The following is a 19,982-nucleotide window of genomic DNA, read 5'->3' as shown; positions in this document are numbered from 1 at the left end:
CGTTTGACTGCATTGATCTCCGTAACGTGCTCACTGACTTCCTAAGTCTAAGTTCAACTTGATTCTGCAGTGTAACACTGGAAGGTCCCCAGTACTGCCATCAGGTTTGAAATAGCCTTTGACGCTCTGCGTTGGGAACACTGCACTTCCACCAAGGGACAACGGGATGATGCCCCAATTGGCTTTCGACTCTGTGTTAGCGAGGGGGTTTTCTAAGCCAGCTCCCTGGAATCGCCTGTCCTAAGTTGGTCCCACTTGAATTTACATGATATTCTCTTCCGTCACGACCAGTTCTGCGATAAGCTGTCCGTAACATGGAGTCATCGACCTGTCAGGTCCCACATGGGGACGAAGAGACGATCGAGTGTTGGGACGACGATGGGGACCTACACTGTTACGAAGACATCCATATCCGTACGGCGTCAACTGCTACATCCGTAACAAATGTATCCACTCGTCGATCGGGTCATCGAGACTCTATATCATCCCGTCGGTCTGCTCGCTCTGACCTAGACTCGAACGCGGCAGACGATGAGGATTTGCAGGTCCAGCTTCCTGATGACGACGAAGTTTTGAGTGAAGAAGCCATTGCATCTGCCAAGAATGCAGGGATTCCGTTGCCAGTCAACGTTCCCAAATCGGCTCTCATTGGGGGAACGATCAAGCGAATTGGGCGAAGAAAACCGAGAAAGAACTTTATCGACGATTGGTCTGACGATGTTGAGCTTCCAGGTCCTGATACTGTGCTCGAGCTCAAAAAGTTTAAGGACACAGTCTTCCCTGAGACGCTCAGGCAGCTCAGTTCAGCCACAAACAGTCCAGTGAAAAGATCTGCTTCTCCTTCATGGGAAGATGATCTTTCGACGCGCTTGCAGTCAGCCCTGACAAATCTAAGTCAATTTGCGGATGACAGCAATCACAGCTTGGCGGATATTGACAATGTCCCTACTATCAAAGTTGCGAAGCCTCGATCACCAAAATCGACCAGATCAGTTGCCGAGCACAGCGTAACAAGGATTAATGCCCCGGTCGAAAATGTTGAGGACGACTTCGAATTACCAGCAGATGACTTTCCTCTTCATCTCTCTCTTCGCAAAGACGGTACGGAGGCCACTAGCCCTGCTCCAGATGATTTCGACCTGGATTGGTCCGAAGGTAGTATAGGGATTCGCTTCGGTGGCACAAAGAGAGACCACCGTTCAATTCCAAGCTCTGCTGTCTCGGTTGTTAGTCCTAGTGCTTCCAGTTGCCCGACAGGCGAGAGCGAGGACGAAGGGCTTGATGGTCTTGTAATTCCCGAAGGTCCTCTGGACCTAGAATCAATGTTGAAGAAGCGCCAGGATACCGGCTCTACTGATCAACCGCGCTACTCGCAATTAGGCCAGGCCGAATATGAACTGACTAGCTCTGATGATTTTTTCGCGGGTCTTGAAATCGAAAGCGGCGATGCTTTCGATTTGAAGAAACTTTCCCTCAACCCAAACGTAAAATACAAGGTTGAACGTCCCAGCAGTCCGGCCCGCCGTTCAACAACCTCCATCACATTCACAAATACTGCAGTTTCTCCGAAGACTCGGATTCCGCGCCTCTTGGGTCATGACCGTCATTCAACACATCTCGAGACTGTTTCAGAAAGTGGAGCTCCGATGTCAAAGTTTCCGGGCTTACGCTCTTGGGCGAGGGGCCATGTAACGCATGCCTCTGTCTCTAGCTTGCCTTCAAGACCCATATCGACATCTCCGACGCCTTCGACTCCCGGCCGGCGATCTGTGACCTCTCGATCTCCCAAAACCCCGTTAAGCACCGACCGCGCCGCTAGCGGCACACAGTCCCTCAGGAACAAACGATCCATGCCAAGTATTCGAAGTGTACCGCAATCTGCGTCGGTGTCATACTTACAGGGTTCTCTTTCTCGCCGAGATGAATTAACGCGCTCTTCCATTTCTCACGTTCGAGCAAGGACGCCAGTGGAGCGCACAGGAAGCGACTCAAAATATTTGAGCCGCAAGGCCCAAACGCCATTCATTCCAGCTGGGGCTTCCGAAACTCAATCTCATCACGTCAACGTCAAGGGTCCCCGATACTTTCGTCGGACAAATTCCGATGGTTCCGGCGAAATCCTTAGCTCACGAGTCCCTGTATCTCGATATTCTCGATCAAGTCGACATTCGATTTCGAACAGCATTACTGACGAATCTCAATGTACAAATTTGATCACAGCTGCGAAGCAGACTATCACTAGACCTACGCGGAGGCGTAACTTCGGTGATGGAACTGAGCTGGAATCATTTGACGATTTACCTACGTCCTCCTTTGCGGAGAGCAAGTTCATCAAGCACCCAATTGGACGCGGTATTCCGAGGTCTCTCCGTGGCAGACTCGGTCATAATCAGACTTATCCTGCAAGAACAGAAGTTCTGAAACCGCCGTCGACTCCATGTACCGTCCCTACGACATACGACCCTACTCCTCGGTTTGCACGGGATACAAATGCCTCAAGGAATGCAAGAGAACAACGTATCGCTTCGATGTCATTCAATCTGAAAAGTCGTGAGAGCAATCCACTTGGCCCTCTCAGCTCGAATTGGAGAAATCCTAACGTCTCTCGTGTTCCTTCGAACTCGGCGACGTTTAGCAGAAAAACCAGAGGTGCCACAGCGTCGGGTGGTAAGCCCTTCCTGATCAAGTCAATAGGAAAGGGCTCCCAGGAACCGAAGTGTACGTGTTGTCCCCTGCATTCAAATTGTTTTAGAGTTGACAATTTTCTAGACGTGAACGGTATGCATTACAACCCGGACTCCTTCCAATGGGAGGGAAACGAGACTTCCGTTGTTGGGTTTGAGTCTTCAAGATCCCCAAAGTCCCCCAAACCGGCACCTGCGTTGATCACCAATGTGAGTGCGATGCAGAATGTGCAGGTCGTTGGTGGGATGGTTTTCGATCCACGACGCATGTGCTGGCTGAAGCTGGCATCATCTCAGCCGGGCGCACAGGGAATGGTGGCAGTGCAGGTTGAAGACGATGTCTTCGCCGGACTTGATGACCTCGATGAAAAAAGCCAGAGGAAACCTCCAGGTGGCCCAGGTTCTGGTATCTACGATGTTTTCGACCGTACTGTGAGTGGTGATGAGCCGAGTTGCGGCGACTCATCAGACGAGTGGCCTATGACAGAGGAGTTTGATGTTGGCCCAGAATTTGTGAGACGCCAACGTGTCGAGGAAGAGAAGTGGAGGCGAAAGGTCGAAAAATGGGTTCAATCCGAACGTGATAGACATGGAAACAGTTGGAGGTGGGCTATCCGAGATATAGTTGGTTTGAACGGCTCTCATCAAGCTCAAGAAGTCCGCCGCATGTGAGCATGTTCAACGTACTTCGTCTTTGGGGGGGCATAACTATTAATAGGGAAATGTTGCGATACCCAGGAAAGCATCCTAGTGGTGGCCTGTTCTTATTGTTGCTGTTTCATTGATTGAATGGAGCGTCGAGGTATTGATCAGTTGAGGACTTGACTGGGACGATGCTTTTATATGGGTCAGTGTTCACTCTGGCTCAGCTGCCTATGAACTTCCTGCATGAGCTTACGATATACTCTCGTTGACCCTGATGAAACTGGCCAGCGAGAGATGACTTTGACTTTCTATTGTTTCTCTTGCTTGTTTCTGCTGAATTGCACCTTTGCGCTGCGACGGTGATTGTGTTGTGACTTCGTGTACTTATAATTTATGACAATATATCATATCCTATATCCAGATCTGCAACCGATAGCCCAATTTTCCTTTGTGACTTGGTCCGGTATCGACATGTTTGTGCATACGCATCACTTCTTTGCTGCCGGGTAGGATATTTTAGGGCTAACTTTGGCTTGGTTATTTCTCTCGTCACTTTTTAGACTCGAGTGAGATGGTTCGAAGTAGAGTCGAGATTGATATATTCGCTCTAATTGAAATCTCATGCTATCTAGCTTCATATGTCGTAGTTCCTTCTTAACGAGGCTGTGTTATTGTAGGAGAGGTGATATTATTGTTATTGGGTAAGGAATTGCTCATGCACGTAGGTGAGTGCTGAGAGCTGCCTTGGATGACAATGATGCTGCATATCTACCTAATACCTGTCGAAATCAAACTTCCCGACCAAGGTATCTACAGTATTACTAGAGCTGTAGGGCCATACGGAGATCAACACTGACCGCGAGTGAAAAGTAGGGAATAGATAGTATATTGGGGCCATGGGCATCTTCTCGTATGGATGATCCCTCCCGCGTAGGGACATCTTACTCCCTATCACGTTCAGTTCTTTTCACAGGCTGAAGCATAGCGGCACTCTCTATGAATGAGCTACTACGAAAAGCTGCTTCTAGTCCAGTTATCACCAGTTCCCCTTGCCAGTAAACCAATAGCATCCCTGTGCGTCTTGTAGACAACAGTGGCTGCATGCATGGGAAAAAGTGGAACTTTCAAGACTTCATGACTAGAAGATGAAAAAGTGGGCCAATAAGGAAGGCCAATGCTCAGTAAATTCACCATTAAACAAGAGGGAGCATGATAAAATTAGCACGAAAACCCGTGTTCAACCCATAGAAATATACCGCATAAAACGCAAGCAGAATCCTACAGCTCAGATATGGAATTACATCAATCCACTTCTTCCTAGGACGCGCCAACATTAAACAAACGAAAGAAGTCTAGGCTCATGCAAGTAGCCAGTTTGTCGACTTGCACCTACTTCCATTCTTCTTCCGTCTCTACCCAGGCCGTCATCTCTCCATATCTATCTCGTCAGACTTCTCTACTTCCCACCTCTCTCATTGCTAGTAGCTATTACCATGAGATCTTGTAATGGTTGCTGGGTAGGGAATCGAGCAATGCCAGGAGCTTCCGTACATTTTTTCAGTCAAAAAGTAGGGCTTTGCTCCAAATTGGATGGTTGCTAACAGTGTTTCTCCCCAAGCTTAGTGGAAGTAACAATCAATGTTTATAGTGGGTTAAGGCACGAAGTACGGGGGCCAATCGTCCATATATATGATGGTTGACTTGGAACCAAACTCGCCAATGGCTACGAGCGCAAGGGTAGTGTCCAGAGGGGGTTTGTTGATAGGCCTTCTGTCTGAACTTACCGACTGGTAACAATATAACTCCCAGTATGAAAACGAGAATGAAGCAAGCGAACTACTGATGGAACTGCAGACAATAATACATAAGTAGAAGTTGTTCACGAATCCCTACCCCATTGCCCAGGGTCCGCCAATCAGCTGGGAGTCGTCGATGAATTACCAATGATTATCCAGCTTGACAAGATGAAATTGAACACTTCTCTTTGGTTCTGTCCATGCCCATGACCATTGCATCCAGCACATCATTTCGGGTTCGCCATCGTATTTTTCTCCGTTCTCAATGGTTTTGGGAGAAAAGCAAATAACGGTTGAAAAGCCAGGTCCGAGACTGTGCTACAGGAAATCTGACCGCCACTTTTCACCATGTCGTGTGCCGTCCAACGACGATGTGTCAGTCATTCTCTGCTCGAGTGATGTTTATTAAGTGGAAAAGTTCATCTCCTTTGTGCCAGCCGGCTTTTCGGATGCACCTGGAAGCGTAGGTACTGGAGGGTAGAGAGCACCCGGCAACAGCTGCAGAGAACAGCCTTGTCGAGGCTCGTGTTCCCAGACACTCCTACATATATGGTCCAATGGTTCGGCAGGATCCAACGCAAACATATGCTCGACCCTAGGCGCCCTGCAGCCTGCAATTATGGCATGCACTCAGATGCCCGGGAGCTGAACCTAGCAATCAAACCTCCGTCACTATTGACCATTGTGTCATTGTTTGATCTCTCATCCATCTAGATGGGACACAAGCACAAGCATCTCAGGACGGTTGCTGACAGTGACCAAACTTCGCAGCCCTTTCCTGTAACATTATGAAAAACAAAAGTTCAAGGACAAGAAATATCTGCAATTACTTGCCCAGACATGGTATCCAGATGAGCCTTTTCCTCCCCCACCCTAAGAGTGACCGTGGTTAATGTTCAAGTACCTATGCGATCTCATTACGGTTGCTTAGGTTCAGCAACTAAGAAACCTATTAGGTCTGTACTGATTGTTCTGAGTGTTATCCACTATTCTGGAAGCGTGAGCAGCCAGCTTTACAGACCTAAAAATACTATCAATATCACCCTGTTCAATCTTCCTCTCATTCTATATGCTGGCCAATGAACCAATAAAGAAGCTCAAACTGACCATTCTGTTATGAAAAAGTGGCAATGTGACCCTTTTCATCCTCTGATACCCCCTCCTTTCTTCATATTATTATTTTGCTTTCTGTCTCCTGTAAAGTCTAACCTTGGATCCCTGCCCTTTCACAGCTTCGACTCCGTTGCCGTGCTTTTGCCGCTTAGTTTTCCATTAACTCGAATATTTCTTCTTCTGATGCTGCAGCTCACTGCGCTTTGTCGCAAAGGAGCTTCCCTCTGCATACATGGTACCTGACAGGCTGGTCGTGGCCTACCCTCATAGCTGCTCAAGCCTCGACCTCACCTGGTCCTAGGGCATCTAGCCTTTCAACAAACCTATGCTTAGGGTTCTAGCTTCTGTCATTTCCTTTTTTTCAGAGATTGCAGCAGCTGTATTTGTTCCCTTTCCTCCATCAGGGGTGACCTTGCATCGCTGCCGGATACGGTTGTTATGACTTCTTAGTATGGCAGTTCTCTTCATGCGAGTCATACTGGACTGGGTTAGGGATGGGCTCGAACCTTTCAGACATATATTTAGTTGTCGGCTTATTTCAACGTCTCCAGATGTTCTTCTGCTGCAATTGATTCTACCCCAAACCCTCTTTGGTGCTTCCCCGTTCATATATGCGAGCGGTTTGCCTGAATACCTACCGACCTCAGGAAGTCTTCCAGATATCAACAGCTAGGGTGAGTCTCTTTATGTCTATATCCTTTTCAGTACATCATCTTGTATAGTTATTCTGTCATGACATGTCTTCAGGATCAGGAAGACCTGCTGGCATACGTCCAAATCATTACCCATGTTCGCCTGCGAGCTACGCTTACACGGTGTTCAACCAGCGAAGCTGCAACAGTCCATCGACATGAGCGGCTTTAGTAGGCGTATCACGGAGGGTCATGACAACTATTTAGTGAATCAGCAGATTGCTCTACCCATCTCTTATAGTCATGCGGATAAATATGACTTCAACAGCAATGGCACGGCACCACATCATTTCTCTCAACAAACGTTCGGTTCATACGCACCTCAAATTGGAACCGCTTACACTCAGGCCGGCTTACCCCCTGGCATCAATCAATCATCTACACACTCCATCCCGGTCGCTCCAGAAGATGAAGTTGTGCAGCACCAACCCGTACAATGTGCACGGCAGGCGCGGTATTTGCAGTCGCCGAGGTATCTACCTATTCATGAAACAATCAGTGAGATAGGAATAGAGAGCCAGGAATCTCCCAATGAGAACACGATGCTGTCAGAACCAGTTATTCCTCCATTGGAGGGTTTTCCTAGCGTGAGGGAATTTGATCAATTGATAAGATGGTAAGTTGTTTCATGCCAGCCGCTCAATTGGCCCTCTGAAGTACACCCGCTTACGTGGTACAACAGTTATGTAGATGATCTATCAGTTAAGAAACAAGACAAAGCATTGATACATGCCAGAAGAGCACGGAACATCAAGACTGTTCTGATCGACCCAAAAGATACTGCCATTGAATCAGCCCAATTCAGGTACCTTTCCCCGGTCCCAGACTCCTGGTCCCAATGTTCCTGCCCTTGGGTGTGCCAGTCTGGGCACTTGCTTGGCTTTCTCCTCATAAAGGGAAAGGTTGCTAAGTTGTTGAAAATAGATTCTGGGTGAAAAAGATGTTCAAACTTCAAATCATTGGCATTGAATCCTCAAATGTTTGTACTTCACCTGTTGAATTCAAGAAGCCTTTTTGCACTAACATTGTGATTTGGATCAAAGCGCGCAAAAATTATCTGCCACGAAGGAAAACCTGTAGCCATTCGAGAAAAGCTCTTCAAAATACTCACGAGGGCACATCAGCAATGTCAGCATGGCGGTAGGGATAAAACATCTGCACAAGTTCGGCAAATATATTCCTGGTAAGCAATCCTTATCCATGTTGCTGAAGACGCTATTCAAGCTCGTACCGTATCTGGAATGAAGCTACTATCCCCCTTGATGATTCTCCTAACCAATCTTGAAGGGTCCCAAAAGAGCTCATTTCCCGATTCGTCAAGATATGTCCTACATGCCGAGTACGTCGGGGTGGTGCACGATTGACGCCCCCTAGTTCAAGCAGAAGCTCCCCTCGACTTGAGCCTCCAAGTCGTTTGCACAGACTTCCCTCCCCCCCAACTTCTAGGCGAGATTCGATTCTATATGGTCAACCCACCCTGGAGAGGTCACAAGCAGACTATTTGAGTCAATTGAATGGTCACGCTGGTTGGTCAGATAATTATCATGACTCAGTTGGACGAACCGGCCTCAATGCAGGTTCTGTGAGATCGCTGAGCGGATCATCGGTGGCCAACCTGCCAAGTCCTTTGTCCATGACATTAGATGCCTTCCACGGCAGTGACTTGTCTCAACTCAGTTATGGCCCGGCATATGCGACTGCGAATAATCAGGTGAATCATCGAGACTTCTAGTCTTTTGAGTTTGAACCGGTCAAAGTATCCTATCATCCAGCAGCCTTAAACGTGGTTTGCGGACCGGCTGATTCCGCGCTATGTGAGATTCAGACCCTGCAGAATAATTTAAATTTCTGAAGATCTGCTCATTTTCACATTTTCATTCTCTTAGTATGTCTACATTGTACAAGGTGCTCAGATGCTCCAGGGTGAAAGAGGATAAATGCCCAGCACTGTTAACTAGTTAGTGCTCTTGTTGCCCCGGGACCCAAAGATATACACAGCATGTGGGCCGGCTACTGATGCACCAAAGATATCAAATTGAATGAAATCATGCTACTAAGACAAGATGGTCTGACTATCTATAAGATGGCGAGAAAGAAACTAACAAGTGATGTGCGACTGCATCTGGCTCTTCTCTGTCTCGTCTCCCCATGCACACTGCATATACAGTACCTGGGCTTAGAATGGAATATCCAAGAAAGTCGGTTGTTTTTCATTTAAGTGAGATCATTAGTGCGACCAGCATGTATAAGCCTTATACAGGCAGCAGGTGCAAGGTAACAATGCAGAATTAGGAGGCTGGTTGGACTTTTAAAATGATGTATACAATACATATCTAACCCTTGTGCTTTCAAAGGGCTTCTAATGATAGACATACATAATGATGTAGGTAAAGCATAATCTGTTCAGAGTAATATGAACTGATTCATTCATCAGAATCATAGGGAAATCTTGCTTCTACCCTTCTGTATCGGCTAGATCACCACCCATCTGAACCGCCCTGTCGCCACTTAGACCGGGAGGGAGAATTTTTTCCCTTTCATTACCCTGTTCTTCATTAGCCTAACGCTAAGAATGATGTGAGGGCAATTGACTCACTTCGTGTAATAGATGTAGAAAAAGTCCGAATACAAGAGCGTTTGGACTATACCTGCCACGACGGGTATCGGCTGGAAGCGGTTCTCTGCGAAGTAACGGTAAATCCAATTAGGTATATAGAGAGCGCGGTAGAGCCCCAGGGCAAAGAGGTAATGTGTGGTGATAGTATCTGCTTCTCCGGTGCGCTGGAGCATAAAAAGCTGTGGAAGGATAGCGACGGATTCAAGCCATATGGAAAAGGTCCAGAGTATCTTGAAAAACGTTAGAGGAAGCTCAGGCCTCTTTATTTCTGAGAAAGTAACAGACCTCCGAAATGCTGTAATCATGTGGGAATAGGACGGCCAAGATAGCACTGATCCCTAGAAGGTATTGGACTTTGAATGTGTCCAAATTGGGATCCCGGGTAGGTTTGTAATCGTTGAGCATTAGGTAGATAATGTAAGCCGACGAGCAGATGAACAAGACTTTAAAGGTGGTGTTGTATAAGGAGTCGGTGAAAGTCCAGAATAAATCTAAGCCGTCATAATGGTTAATGAAAGCTCTCATAGGCAGCGCAAAGGAAGGACTCACCGAGATAGCGTGTGAGAAAGACCAGCAGATACAAAACTTGTGATTTGAAAGATAAACCAGAGCAGCTCTACATTTCTGCGTCAGATAATATTAACGTAATAAATCAGAATGTCGTACACTAGAAGACTTCATCTTATGCAAAAGGATGAAGATGGATATTAGATGAGAAAAATCAGCTGTTAGATATATCAGTTTGATAGAACCAGTTGATTAGCAGATCTGACTACTGTAGCTCACCTGATAACCTGAAAATATTCATACTGGTCAAATGAACTTCCTAGCAAAAGCTGGAAGTTGAAAATCTGAGGGGCTTGATAGTGATGGATTGGGAGCAGGTATACAGTCACATCCACAATGAAGAGGATGTCAATATTTAGCACTCATAGAGGCAATTGTAAGTCGCTGAGTGAGTGGGTAAAGTCATTCATGCAGACGTGATGGTATTACACAGTTTGCAAAAGTGGACACTGGATATTAAGATATTGACACGAAGCCTCAGCTTGCGCGCCAAGGCCCGACACGACGCGTTGCGTAGTTATGCTACAATTGTCAGTAGGTCGGTCCGAATGATATTCCATACTACAGATGACTAACCCTCATTTTTTCCAGTAGTCGACTAAGTACTATATCAACAGTAAAGTTGAATAATCTGAGCAAAGATCAAATAATTTGATATCCGTCCCTCTCATCTGATCATTGAAGTTTTCCACCCCACGCCCGATTTTTGAAAAGTAATTTTAACTCAGGCATATGATTGAATCACCAAAAAAAAAAATTTGTAATTTGACCCGCAGGTTCTCATTAAAATGTGGTACTTGTATGCATACTCTCGCCATCAGTTATACATAGCAAATGACCCTCTGCTAACTCACTCTTCAATGCACAGATAGAGCTCTCTCTATCTAACCTCTCCCAGTCTCTAATGACAAGGTGCTTCAGCCTTTGGCTATCTGCAATTTGTTCAAATAACCGTTCTTTGTCCATCTCTAACTGGGCAAGTCGCTTTTCCACGGTAGTATCTAGGTCGTACGCCAGAAGTCTGCCTCCTGGGACAATTGTATCGATGCCGGCAAGGTAATTGGTGGGCCTCTGGCGAGGATAAGACGTCCCAGATAAGCTGTTTTGCCGATAGATATGCTGCCGATCAGAGTCAACACTGGGTCCAGTCGGGATGTGACCATGACGCGGCCCCGTTGGAGGAGTTGCTTGCGAAATTGACACGTGTCCACGACGAGTAGAACGAGCAAAATCCTTCGGATTCAAATTTCCGCGAGGGCGAGTGGGGGCAGAAAGTAGAGATACCATGGAACCCCGATTTTTGAATGACGGCTTGGGCCCTGCAGATATGTTGGGCGTTGCAGCCTGGCCATATGATGTACAGACGGCCCTCGGTCCACTTTGAGGAGTAGCGCTGGAAATTGCATCTGCAGACTCCGAATTATTCTCTGGACGGCCCAACGTGGGGACCGAGACACCACGATCATTTGACAGTGCAACAATTTGCACCGAAGTTGGAGGCATATGTGTTGCATCTTCTTGACTTTTGAGTTCATTTGACGAGATCGTTTCAGCTTGACGAGATGAGGAATGATCAGAAGATACGGACACGCGGCGCTGTGGAAAGTCTCGAGTGACTGGTGACCCGCTTCTCGATTTGCGCACCGTCGCCCTAGTCGTGTCATTTAAAGGGGATGAACGTCTTGAGTCCGAACGGGAGCTAGAGGTTGAATTGTGGATTGTTGAAGCAGCCCTAGTCGAAGGCGAAGGCCGCGCCTGGTTTGTATTGTTATCTGGACGACGATCTCGAAACTCCTGTGAAGAACTCCGTCGACGATGACTTGTCATCAGGGGAGTGATATCACTGGCACGAACTGGACCCCGCCTCAGGGGAGACGCAGATTTTTTGTAGCGATCGACAGTCGGTGGGTAGCGCTCTCGTTTCGAGTATGTAAAGTCTTGCCTAGGAGGGCTTTGGTCTCGCCGTCTAGGGGTAGATCGACCGCGAGAGCTATCACGAGGGCGGTCATCATACGGTGAACGCGGACGCCACCCAATTTGAGGCGATCGCAGGCGCGCATCTCGTCTAGGCGAGAATCTCCTTGGAGCACTGTTTGCAAATAGTCCAGGATCGGAGTCTCTGTGCCGGTAAGGGGGACTTCGAGAATGACGTCTGAACGGCAATGGTGAACGACTTCTTAAACGACCGTAGTGTCGACTAGAGGAGGGGACCCATGTATCAGCGACAAGCCGAGGTGAACGAGTTCGTGTTGGGGATGTGTGACGACTGTAGCCTCGAGGAGCTGGCGGTCGATAGCTCTCCCTACCACGATGATCTTCGAACCTAGCATGATAGACCCCGTTAGGCAAAGAGTTGTCTCGGAGGAAATGTCAACGAAAACCCTACCTTCTACTGCGTTCCCAGTCCATGTTGCTCAAAGCTCCGCGACGTTAAATGTAATGTTGCTATAACAGTGTGCAACAGCTGTCATCGACTTATGCGTAATGATGAATTTTTTTTCAATAATGACAATATATGCAACAATCCTTTTTAACAAGATGGGGCTGACGGGTGTTCAGTTTGTAGAATGGGTATCCTACGAAATGTACGGAGTAGCCATACCCCATATATTGCGTTGGCTCCAAGAAAGACTAAAGGTCACGTGTGATTGGACTCTCTATAACCAATCAGATTGCATTGAATTGCACCTTAACTATCGTGGCGAAGGCTTAATAATGATTTTAGTCCTTGATTAGTTAATTAATCAAATTCGCAAAATTCCCTCATTTAGTTTAGCCTTTGTGCCTCTTCCTTCAGGCCTTAATTCTCTGACCTCCAAAGCCTTCCACTGCCTTTGCGACGACATCTATCCAGGATCTTCTATTTAGAGCTGCCCTTATCTATATATAGAATATGGAGTATAAATTCTGCTACAGAGTATAGCGCTGCTATTATAGGGCTGCCTACTACCCTCATAGCCCTCGCCCATATATATGATGCCCTTAGCAATTGCCAGTTACTGCATCCCATTTGTTACTACCTTGGGTAAGTGTAAGGCTAATATGGAATCAGCAGCAAGAGGCTACCATAGTAGCAGTTAAAATAAATATTACTCCTTGAAAAATTGATGCTCCCTGAGAGGTAAGACCATAAGGTACTTAGTAAGATCGTGATCGCCATAGGTCCAAACCCAGTGCTAGGGAGCGGAGCAAACCTGAAGTGAATTCAGCGTAGCCAGCTTGTCAATCATAAGACAAAGACCTGCAATCTAGGACAATAGGTAACCTTAAAATATATTCTACGGGCAAATCCCTATGGAGGCTGTCTTGCTCAAACCTAGTGACTGTGATTCTATTGTCAGACCAGACACTTGGCAGAACTGGGGAGAAGAACGGGCGGCTATTATAAGCAGCAAATGGCTCATTATGATTATGACATTGAAACTTGTTTAGATAACGCGCTAAAAGAGGGACGTGATGGTACAGCTACCTATGTTGTCGTTCAGAACCGGGCGTCAATGCTTCGTTCGTCGATCCTCTTCCTTTTTCAATCTCTTCCGACTCTCATAAGCGATCATATCACTCAAGTCTTCTTGGAAATCCCAGTTGGGATTGGTCTCTTGGTGCTTATGTGACTCGTAAAGACTTCGTAGGTTTTCTTTACTCATCCCATCGCTCACTTGCAATGCGTCTGGGTCAACCGATACATCGACATCACCAGGCTTCTTCCGTTTTCGATTTGGGTCCTCAGCACCGAGCACAGGCAAGCCCTCCGGAGGCGCCTTGAGATCGTACACTCTGTCGGCTCCAAAGAAACCCTGTACATGTGCTTGTTTCTCTGGGATGACCTGAAAAGCACTCCGACGTCCCACATTTTCCTCTGTCTGGGTACCTCGATAAGTCTTGCGCACGTCAAACTCGCCTGCAACGTTCTCTGCCCCAATATATTCGGATGGAACGCTCGACACTATACCGCCAGGTGTCTCTAATCCGCTGGGGGTCTGCAAGCCTGTTTCAGTATCCACATCGTCCTCAGGTTCATCCTCGTTCTCCTCGCTTTCATCATCCGAAGGTTCAGATTCTTGCAACTCGCCCCATAGATCTCTTTCAACAGGCTCTCCTTGTTGAACAGTTTGCTGTGGTTGTAGCACACCAAAAATGTCGCCACCGTAAAGTGGCCGGTTATGTTCATCCACAGGCGGTTTGCCATACCCGCCAGGATGGTAGCCCCACATGGCACCTGGAGGCGGAGGAGCATTGAGACCAGGGATTTTCAAAGCCGGATATGACGGCGGTGGCCCATATCGTTGTTGGTTTATCAACCAGGGCGGAGGCGCACCGGGCGGCATATTGAGAGCTTCCTTCAGCTCAGCGCTGAGCTCACCAGGGCGTAAGTGTCTAAGGTTGGTCTCATATTCTTTGCCCTCATAGTAAACCTCACCGTAACGAGTCAATTCCGGTTTCGTCTGGAAGCGGAAAAAAGCCTCATAAAGTTTCTGATAATCTATATCCAGTCTCCCCATTTTGGGCTGGACCCTTTCGCGTTGCCTTTGTTTCAGAGTTGCCTGTTCTTGTTTCTCCAAAGCAGCATCTCGCATTTCTGAGATACCCGTCTCCTGTATAAATTTAGGCAGGGCAAAAGGCGGTTTTTCAACCCCTCTCTTTGAAGACAGATACTCTCTTTTTAAAGACCAGTGAAGAGGCACAGGGACAACATTTCTGTGAGCCTTGATATGGACGAGAAGCCTTGGGTCGGGGGCCGACGTGTCCGTCCACTCGACGATTTCCGGTTTCCGAACCATTGCCTTGAGTTCTGCGACAGAAAGCTTCGTCAATTCTTTTCTCTTCTTTTTGGATAATTTCGGCCCCTTGTCATCTTCGTCCGGAATTTCATCGTCTTCATCGAAATAGACCTCCGGTTTCTCAGGTTGTGCGGATGGTTTTACTTCGTCCTCATTCTCGTCAAACTTTCTGGCAATATCCTTGTACATCTGCCATAGCGAATGGCCGGCGTCTAGGTCCACCTCCCAGGGAGAGCTATTGGCAGCATCGGGTTGGCCAACGAAACGCGGAGCCCGCGTTTCGGGTTCTTCATGGGAAGCAGCGGTATGCTTCTCAGTAGCCTATTTGATGTCAGATCTCATTTCACTAAATCGTATTGATGGTAAGTTGTTGCTTGCGGCTTACCTCCGTCTTCAGGACCTTTTTCCTGGCCCTTCTTAGTTGATTCTTGCTCGGTTTCATGATCTGAATCCAGCCAGAACAGAAGAGATATATCAGAAATAAGAATAGCGTCAGTATGACTTTTGAACTGTGTTGAATATAAACGTAATCACTTGACCCGACTTGCAAGTTCTGCAAGAGCCTGATGGTGGTTAAAATCAAGTTAGTGCCAAGAGTTCAGATTGCCATTCTAGCTATCCGCTCCCGTTCTGACTAACGCAGGCTGCCAGGCTGAAAGAGACAAGGTCCGAATGATACCCAGCGCTGCAAAATTGCAAGTTGCAGTACTAGTAGTGGTTCGACTCTGGCTGAACCCTACTAATCTACACTCTCCTACGCGCTAGGAGCAGGTTTGATTTGTTTAAACTTGTACTTATGGTAACTTTGATTTAGTGGTTTTAGGTGGACGCAAATGCATTGTTAAAGCTTGGGAATACATCTGCGACAAGAAACTGCGTCAACACGGCGTAGCGATGTTCACTTTATACTTTAAGAAGTTAAATCAGATTTCCAGGCTTATAGAGAGGTGTTTCTGTAAACAATGTTCTTTCTTCTTCCAGGTTTCAGCTAAATCTGCAACAGACCCTGTCCTGCGGAGTTCTTCCACTTATCTATATGTCTAATCCGAGGGCTTCCTCACTAGGTTCGCAGATGAGTTTCGTTCTGAGTCTTACCTAGGCCGCGATACTTCGACACTGGATAAAGAGCCTTCGCGATATCTCGCCGCCATTACATGCTCGAACAACCGCATCAGGTATAAACTATGTGCAAATGAGGACTTTGATCATGCCCAATTTTGAATGTGGATTTCTGAAATATACAATACAATGAGTACTCAGTACGACCAGCACGTGAATCGAAGGGAAAAGGCGCTCTTGATGTGAAGTGGATGCGCGTACGCCATAACCCAATCTCAAACGCCTTCTTCGGAACATGGGAGCTCACGAGTCGCTGACTGAGGGAGGGCAACACTGATCAGGAAAGTGTGAGATGGGTTCATACTCGAGGGGAAGACGTCCCGGATATCTTGAAAGGGATTTGAGGTAACAATGAAGGCGAAATATACACAAGTCCGAATGGCAGTATCTTACAGTTAAGGAGTGTGAAAGGATAGCAAGCTGAGCGGCGTCTTATGTATGGCGACCACATAGGACATGGGGACTCCACTATGGCACTGGCTATTTCTTCTTCTTCGCCGATCGTGATTCTGTATACCGGTCAGCATGAGACTTTGAACAAGTATAAGTGTCATACCAGCTGCAGTTCTCTTTTTCTTAGGCCTTCCCTTCCCCCTCAGTTTTGCACTAGGCGTAATCAGCGATCAAGGTTTTACCCGGAGTGTTAGTTGTGACCTACATTTGAATGGCCTCTTCCCGATCGTCCTCATACTCGTCAAAGACGGTCAAGCCGAGCGGACGATAGGCATCCTGCAAGTCACGGAATGAAACAGTCTTTCTGGGATACCACGCCGCAAGTGAAGGTCCTCGCAGTCGCTGGCGTAGAATTTTATTGCCCAGTCGCAGCCTCTGGGGATTGAAATTGAGTGAGAATATACGACATTGAGTCTCGAGATCATCAGCAAGGTAACGCAGTATAAGGCCATGGGAGAATTCGGCAGCATACCTTGGCCAACTCGAGTATTCGGCTACATGAAGCTGCCATTTTTGCTGTGGAGCCCAGTTTCAAGTCCGAGAGTTCCAGTGCACTATGAGTGAAAGACGGCGGTTTGCGATGATGGATCATGTGACTGATGTGTGGGTTCCTCCCTACCAAGTAGTGCTGAAAATACCAGAACACCGCGAATTAACAACTCGAACCTTGGAATTCCTAATGGATCTGAAAAGAAAGTCTGTTTTCGATCCACCTTCGGATGACGACGGCAGAAAGACCAAGTCTCGCACTGCCTCGAAGGCCCCCTTACAGGAAGCTGATCAATCTTCGTTGGCCTGTCGCATCGGGAGAGAGGCTCAAAAGGCGCCTTCTGATGGTGAACGCTCATTGAACCAGGATCGGCGTTCTCGCCTATGCCTTCTAAAAACCTTGACTCAAGAGCTTGTCAAGTCTGTTGATCTCATAAGGGACCATGCTGGGGATGATATTACGAATGCCATTATCGAGTTGGACAAGGCTTTCCGCCGTGCAAAGACTGCTGTGTCGCCCATCAGCCGTCCAGACAATAACTCCGTCGAATTCACCCGTGCGCAAGGAAATCGAAATTCCTTCGGCATACCTGAATTACCTCCTATTCTGGATAGTTCACTGGAATTGGCGGTCTTTACACATCCCGGCTTGAGCAAGGATTCAAAGTCGACGTACGATCGCCTTGAAATACTCGGAGATGCTTATATAGAGCTGATCGCTACGCGGCTCATTTGGAGCAGGTTTGAGGATCTTTCTTCCGGTCAGATTTCGCAGATAAGGGAGCTTCTAGTCAAGAATGAGACTTTGTCGGAGTTTGCGACATTATACGGGCTCGACAGCAGGGCGTCGATACCACAGGACTTGCTTAACCAGCCCAGGCGATGGACGAAGACTAAGGGTGACATCTTCGAGGCTTATGTAGCTGCGGTTATTTTGTCTCGTCCGACGCATGGTTATGATGTTGCTGAACAATGGTTGACACAGCTATGGCTTCCAAGACTCACAGATACTGCGATACGGCGGACTGCTTTGGATGCAAAGGAGACCCTTGCAAAGAAAATTATGGGTAAAGGAGTTAAGCTCAAATATGTTGATGAGCGTTCACCTGTACAGTTAAGAGGTGGGATGCAGACTTTCTATGTTGGTGTTTACCTTACTGGTTGGGGCTGGCAAAATAAGCATCTAGGCTCTGGTCATGGACCTAGTAAAGCAGTTGCAGGGGATGCAGCAGCACGGCAAGCCCTGTTGAATGAGCCTCTTATAAATAGTATTTCTCAGGTAAAGAAAACTCATGAATTAACAAAAATATAAGCTGTAAATAAAAATATTCATTTCAAGTAGTACTAATAACTAGGTTCTGGTTATTAGAATTGATCTACTAGATTATATGCACACATATTGCATATATTATTTAATTACTTAGTAGCTAGCTAGTAAGATAATTAACTAAAGGCTTCCCTTAAGATATAATATTAGCTCTAGTTATCCAGTAACATTACTAAATAGCACTACATCCCTGGTCTTTAAATTAGTAGCTTTACTACCTTAAACTTCTAGCTAAATATTTAATTATCATTATATTTCTCTCACTCTACTATTTAAAATATATCAACTTATAAAGTTCCTTATCAAATTCCTTAATCCTTATTAAATTATCTAAATATCATACTTTATATTAAACATAATAAATAACTAACACTACTTTAGTCTATGTCTTACTCTCCAATTACTTTTCTCAAACTATCCTTTATATTTTATTTTATATTTTTCTATTCTATATGTGCAGAGTTTAGGGAAACTATTATCTAAGTAAGGGGGTGGCTGCTAATAGAGGTATGCCAGTAGCTCAGCATGTGATATATTATGATGATGATGATGATGATGATGATGATGATGATGATGATGATGATGATGATGATGATGATGATGATGGTGATGATGATGGAATATCAGGGCGTCTATATTTAATAAATAAATTAAGTATATAATGGATAATCTTAATACTTAATCTATAATAAGAATTGATTTTATTTTATTATATATATCTAATTAGAAAAAGAAGTACCTATACTTCTTAGAGATACTAGGTTTCCTTTAGAATAACTAGTAGTGTATTTATTAATATAATTACTATAATTAATATGTAAGTAAGCCAGAGGTTAACTGCTTAAGGGAGTCCCTAGTGACCTAGCCAGTGAGATATTATTAACTAGGTTATAAGTTACTGCTATATTTATAGTATTTTATTAATATATATGTTTACTAAGAAAAAATATATATATTATAATAATTAGAATAAACTACTTAGCTTCCTCTAGGCTATTATTAAGGGCTATGGTGGCCCATATAATGCCACCATATACACTATATCATATAATACATACTATATTTATCTCTATAGATTACTAAGTATTCTATAACTTAGTAATCAGTTCTCCATACTTAGATAATATATAGTTATTTACTCCCTTTACACTAATCTCACTAGTTAATATTAGACTTTTATAGCTAATCTTATAGTTCTAATTACTCTTTAAAACCTAATCAGCCTATTAGGATACTATAAAAATAATAGTTAAATTTAGATCTTTCTCTAGAATATTAACCTAGTATAATAAGTTAATCTTAGCAATAAAAAAAGTAGTTTAAATAATCCTATCTTAAAGAAAATTAACTAATTTTATAGAAATAATAATTCATTAACTAAATAATAATTAAAATAATAATTATCTATTAAATATTAATAATTAGTAAATCTCTAAAAAAATAAATAATTTACTATACTTTAGTAGAATCTAACTTCTAGATAATAGAAAAAGAGAAATAAATAATAGATATTATTCTTAATAAAAATAAAATAATCTATAAATTACTAAAAAAGAAATAATATCTTAAAAACTTTAAAGGATAAAAATCTAATAATAAAAAATTTAAAATAAAATCTTTAATAATAAGTCTATATCTTTTATCTACTAGGAAGTTAAAAATCTAATTAGATAAGAAATATAAAATATTAGATTAATAC

The 19,982-nt window shown here is 45.1% G+C and overlaps 6 protein-coding genes across 6 annotated transcripts; 3 read left to right on the top strand and 3 right to left on the bottom strand.

Annotated features, from left to right (window-relative positions):
• Positions 1-314: 314 nt before the first annotated feature.
• On the top strand, positions 315-3,356 carry Aud_006377 (putative cytokinesis regulator (Byr4); the record flags this gene model as incomplete). Its single annotated transcript, XM_043291278.1, has 2 exons — positions 315-2,718; positions 2,770-3,356. 2 exons carry the CDS (start codon positions 315-317, stop codon positions 3,354-3,356), a joined length of 2,991 nt encoding a protein of 996 aa, XP_043147213.1.
• A 3,669-nt stretch (positions 3,357-7,025) lies between these two features.
• On the top strand, positions 7,026-7,550 carry Aud_006376 (uncharacterized protein; the record flags this gene model as incomplete). Its single annotated transcript, XM_043291277.1, has 1 exon — positions 7,026-7,550. One exon carries the CDS (start codon positions 7,026-7,028, stop codon positions 7,548-7,550), a length of 525 nt encoding a protein of 174 aa, XP_043147212.1.
• A 1,972-nt stretch (positions 7,551-9,522) lies between these two features.
• Aud_006375 (uncharacterized protein) lies at positions 9,523-12,523 on the bottom strand (the record flags this gene model as incomplete). Its single annotated transcript, XM_043291276.1, has 4 exons — positions 9,523-9,777; positions 9,833-9,990; positions 10,969-12,437; positions 12,501-12,523. The coding sequence occupies 4 exons, from the start codon at positions 12,521-12,523 to the stop codon at positions 9,523-9,525; spliced, it is 1,905 nt and encodes a 634-aa protein (XP_043147211.1).
• Positions 12,524-13,608: 1,085 nt separating this feature from the next.
• Aud_006374 (U2 snRNP complex subunit CUS1) lies at positions 13,609-15,337 on the bottom strand (the record flags this gene model as incomplete). Its single annotated transcript, XM_043291275.1, has 2 exons — positions 13,609-15,216; positions 15,281-15,337. The coding sequence occupies 2 exons, from the start codon at positions 15,335-15,337 to the stop codon at positions 13,609-13,611; spliced, it is 1,665 nt and encodes a 554-aa protein (XP_043147210.1).
• Positions 15,338-16,494: 1,157 nt separating this feature from the next.
• Positions 16,495-16,978, bottom strand: Aud_006373 (mitochondrial 37S ribosomal protein mS33; the record flags this gene model as incomplete). The annotated part of the gene is made up of 4 exons (XM_043291274.1): positions 16,495-16,523; positions 16,571-16,620; positions 16,673-16,881; positions 16,940-16,978. The coding sequence occupies 4 exons, from the start codon at positions 16,976-16,978 to the stop codon at positions 16,495-16,497; spliced, it is 327 nt and encodes a 108-aa protein (XP_043147209.1).
• Positions 16,979-17,146: 168 nt separating this feature from the next.
• Aud_006372 (ribonuclease III) lies at positions 17,147-18,268 on the top strand (the record flags this gene model as incomplete). Its single annotated transcript, XM_043291273.1, has 1 exon — positions 17,147-18,268. One exon carries the CDS (start codon positions 17,147-17,149, stop codon positions 18,266-18,268), a length of 1,122 nt encoding a protein of 373 aa, XP_043147208.1.
• Positions 18,269-19,982: the final 1,714 nt, after the last annotated feature.

This window comes from Aspergillus udagawae, assembly GCF_001078395.1.
Source record: "Aspergillus udagawae IFM 46973 DNA, scaffold_4, whole genome shotgun sequence".
NCBI classification, from domain to species: domain Eukaryota; kingdom Fungi; phylum Ascomycota; class Eurotiomycetes; order Eurotiales; family Aspergillaceae; genus Aspergillus; species Aspergillus udagawae.
This window is presented reverse-complemented; position numbering and strand designations above follow the sequence as displayed.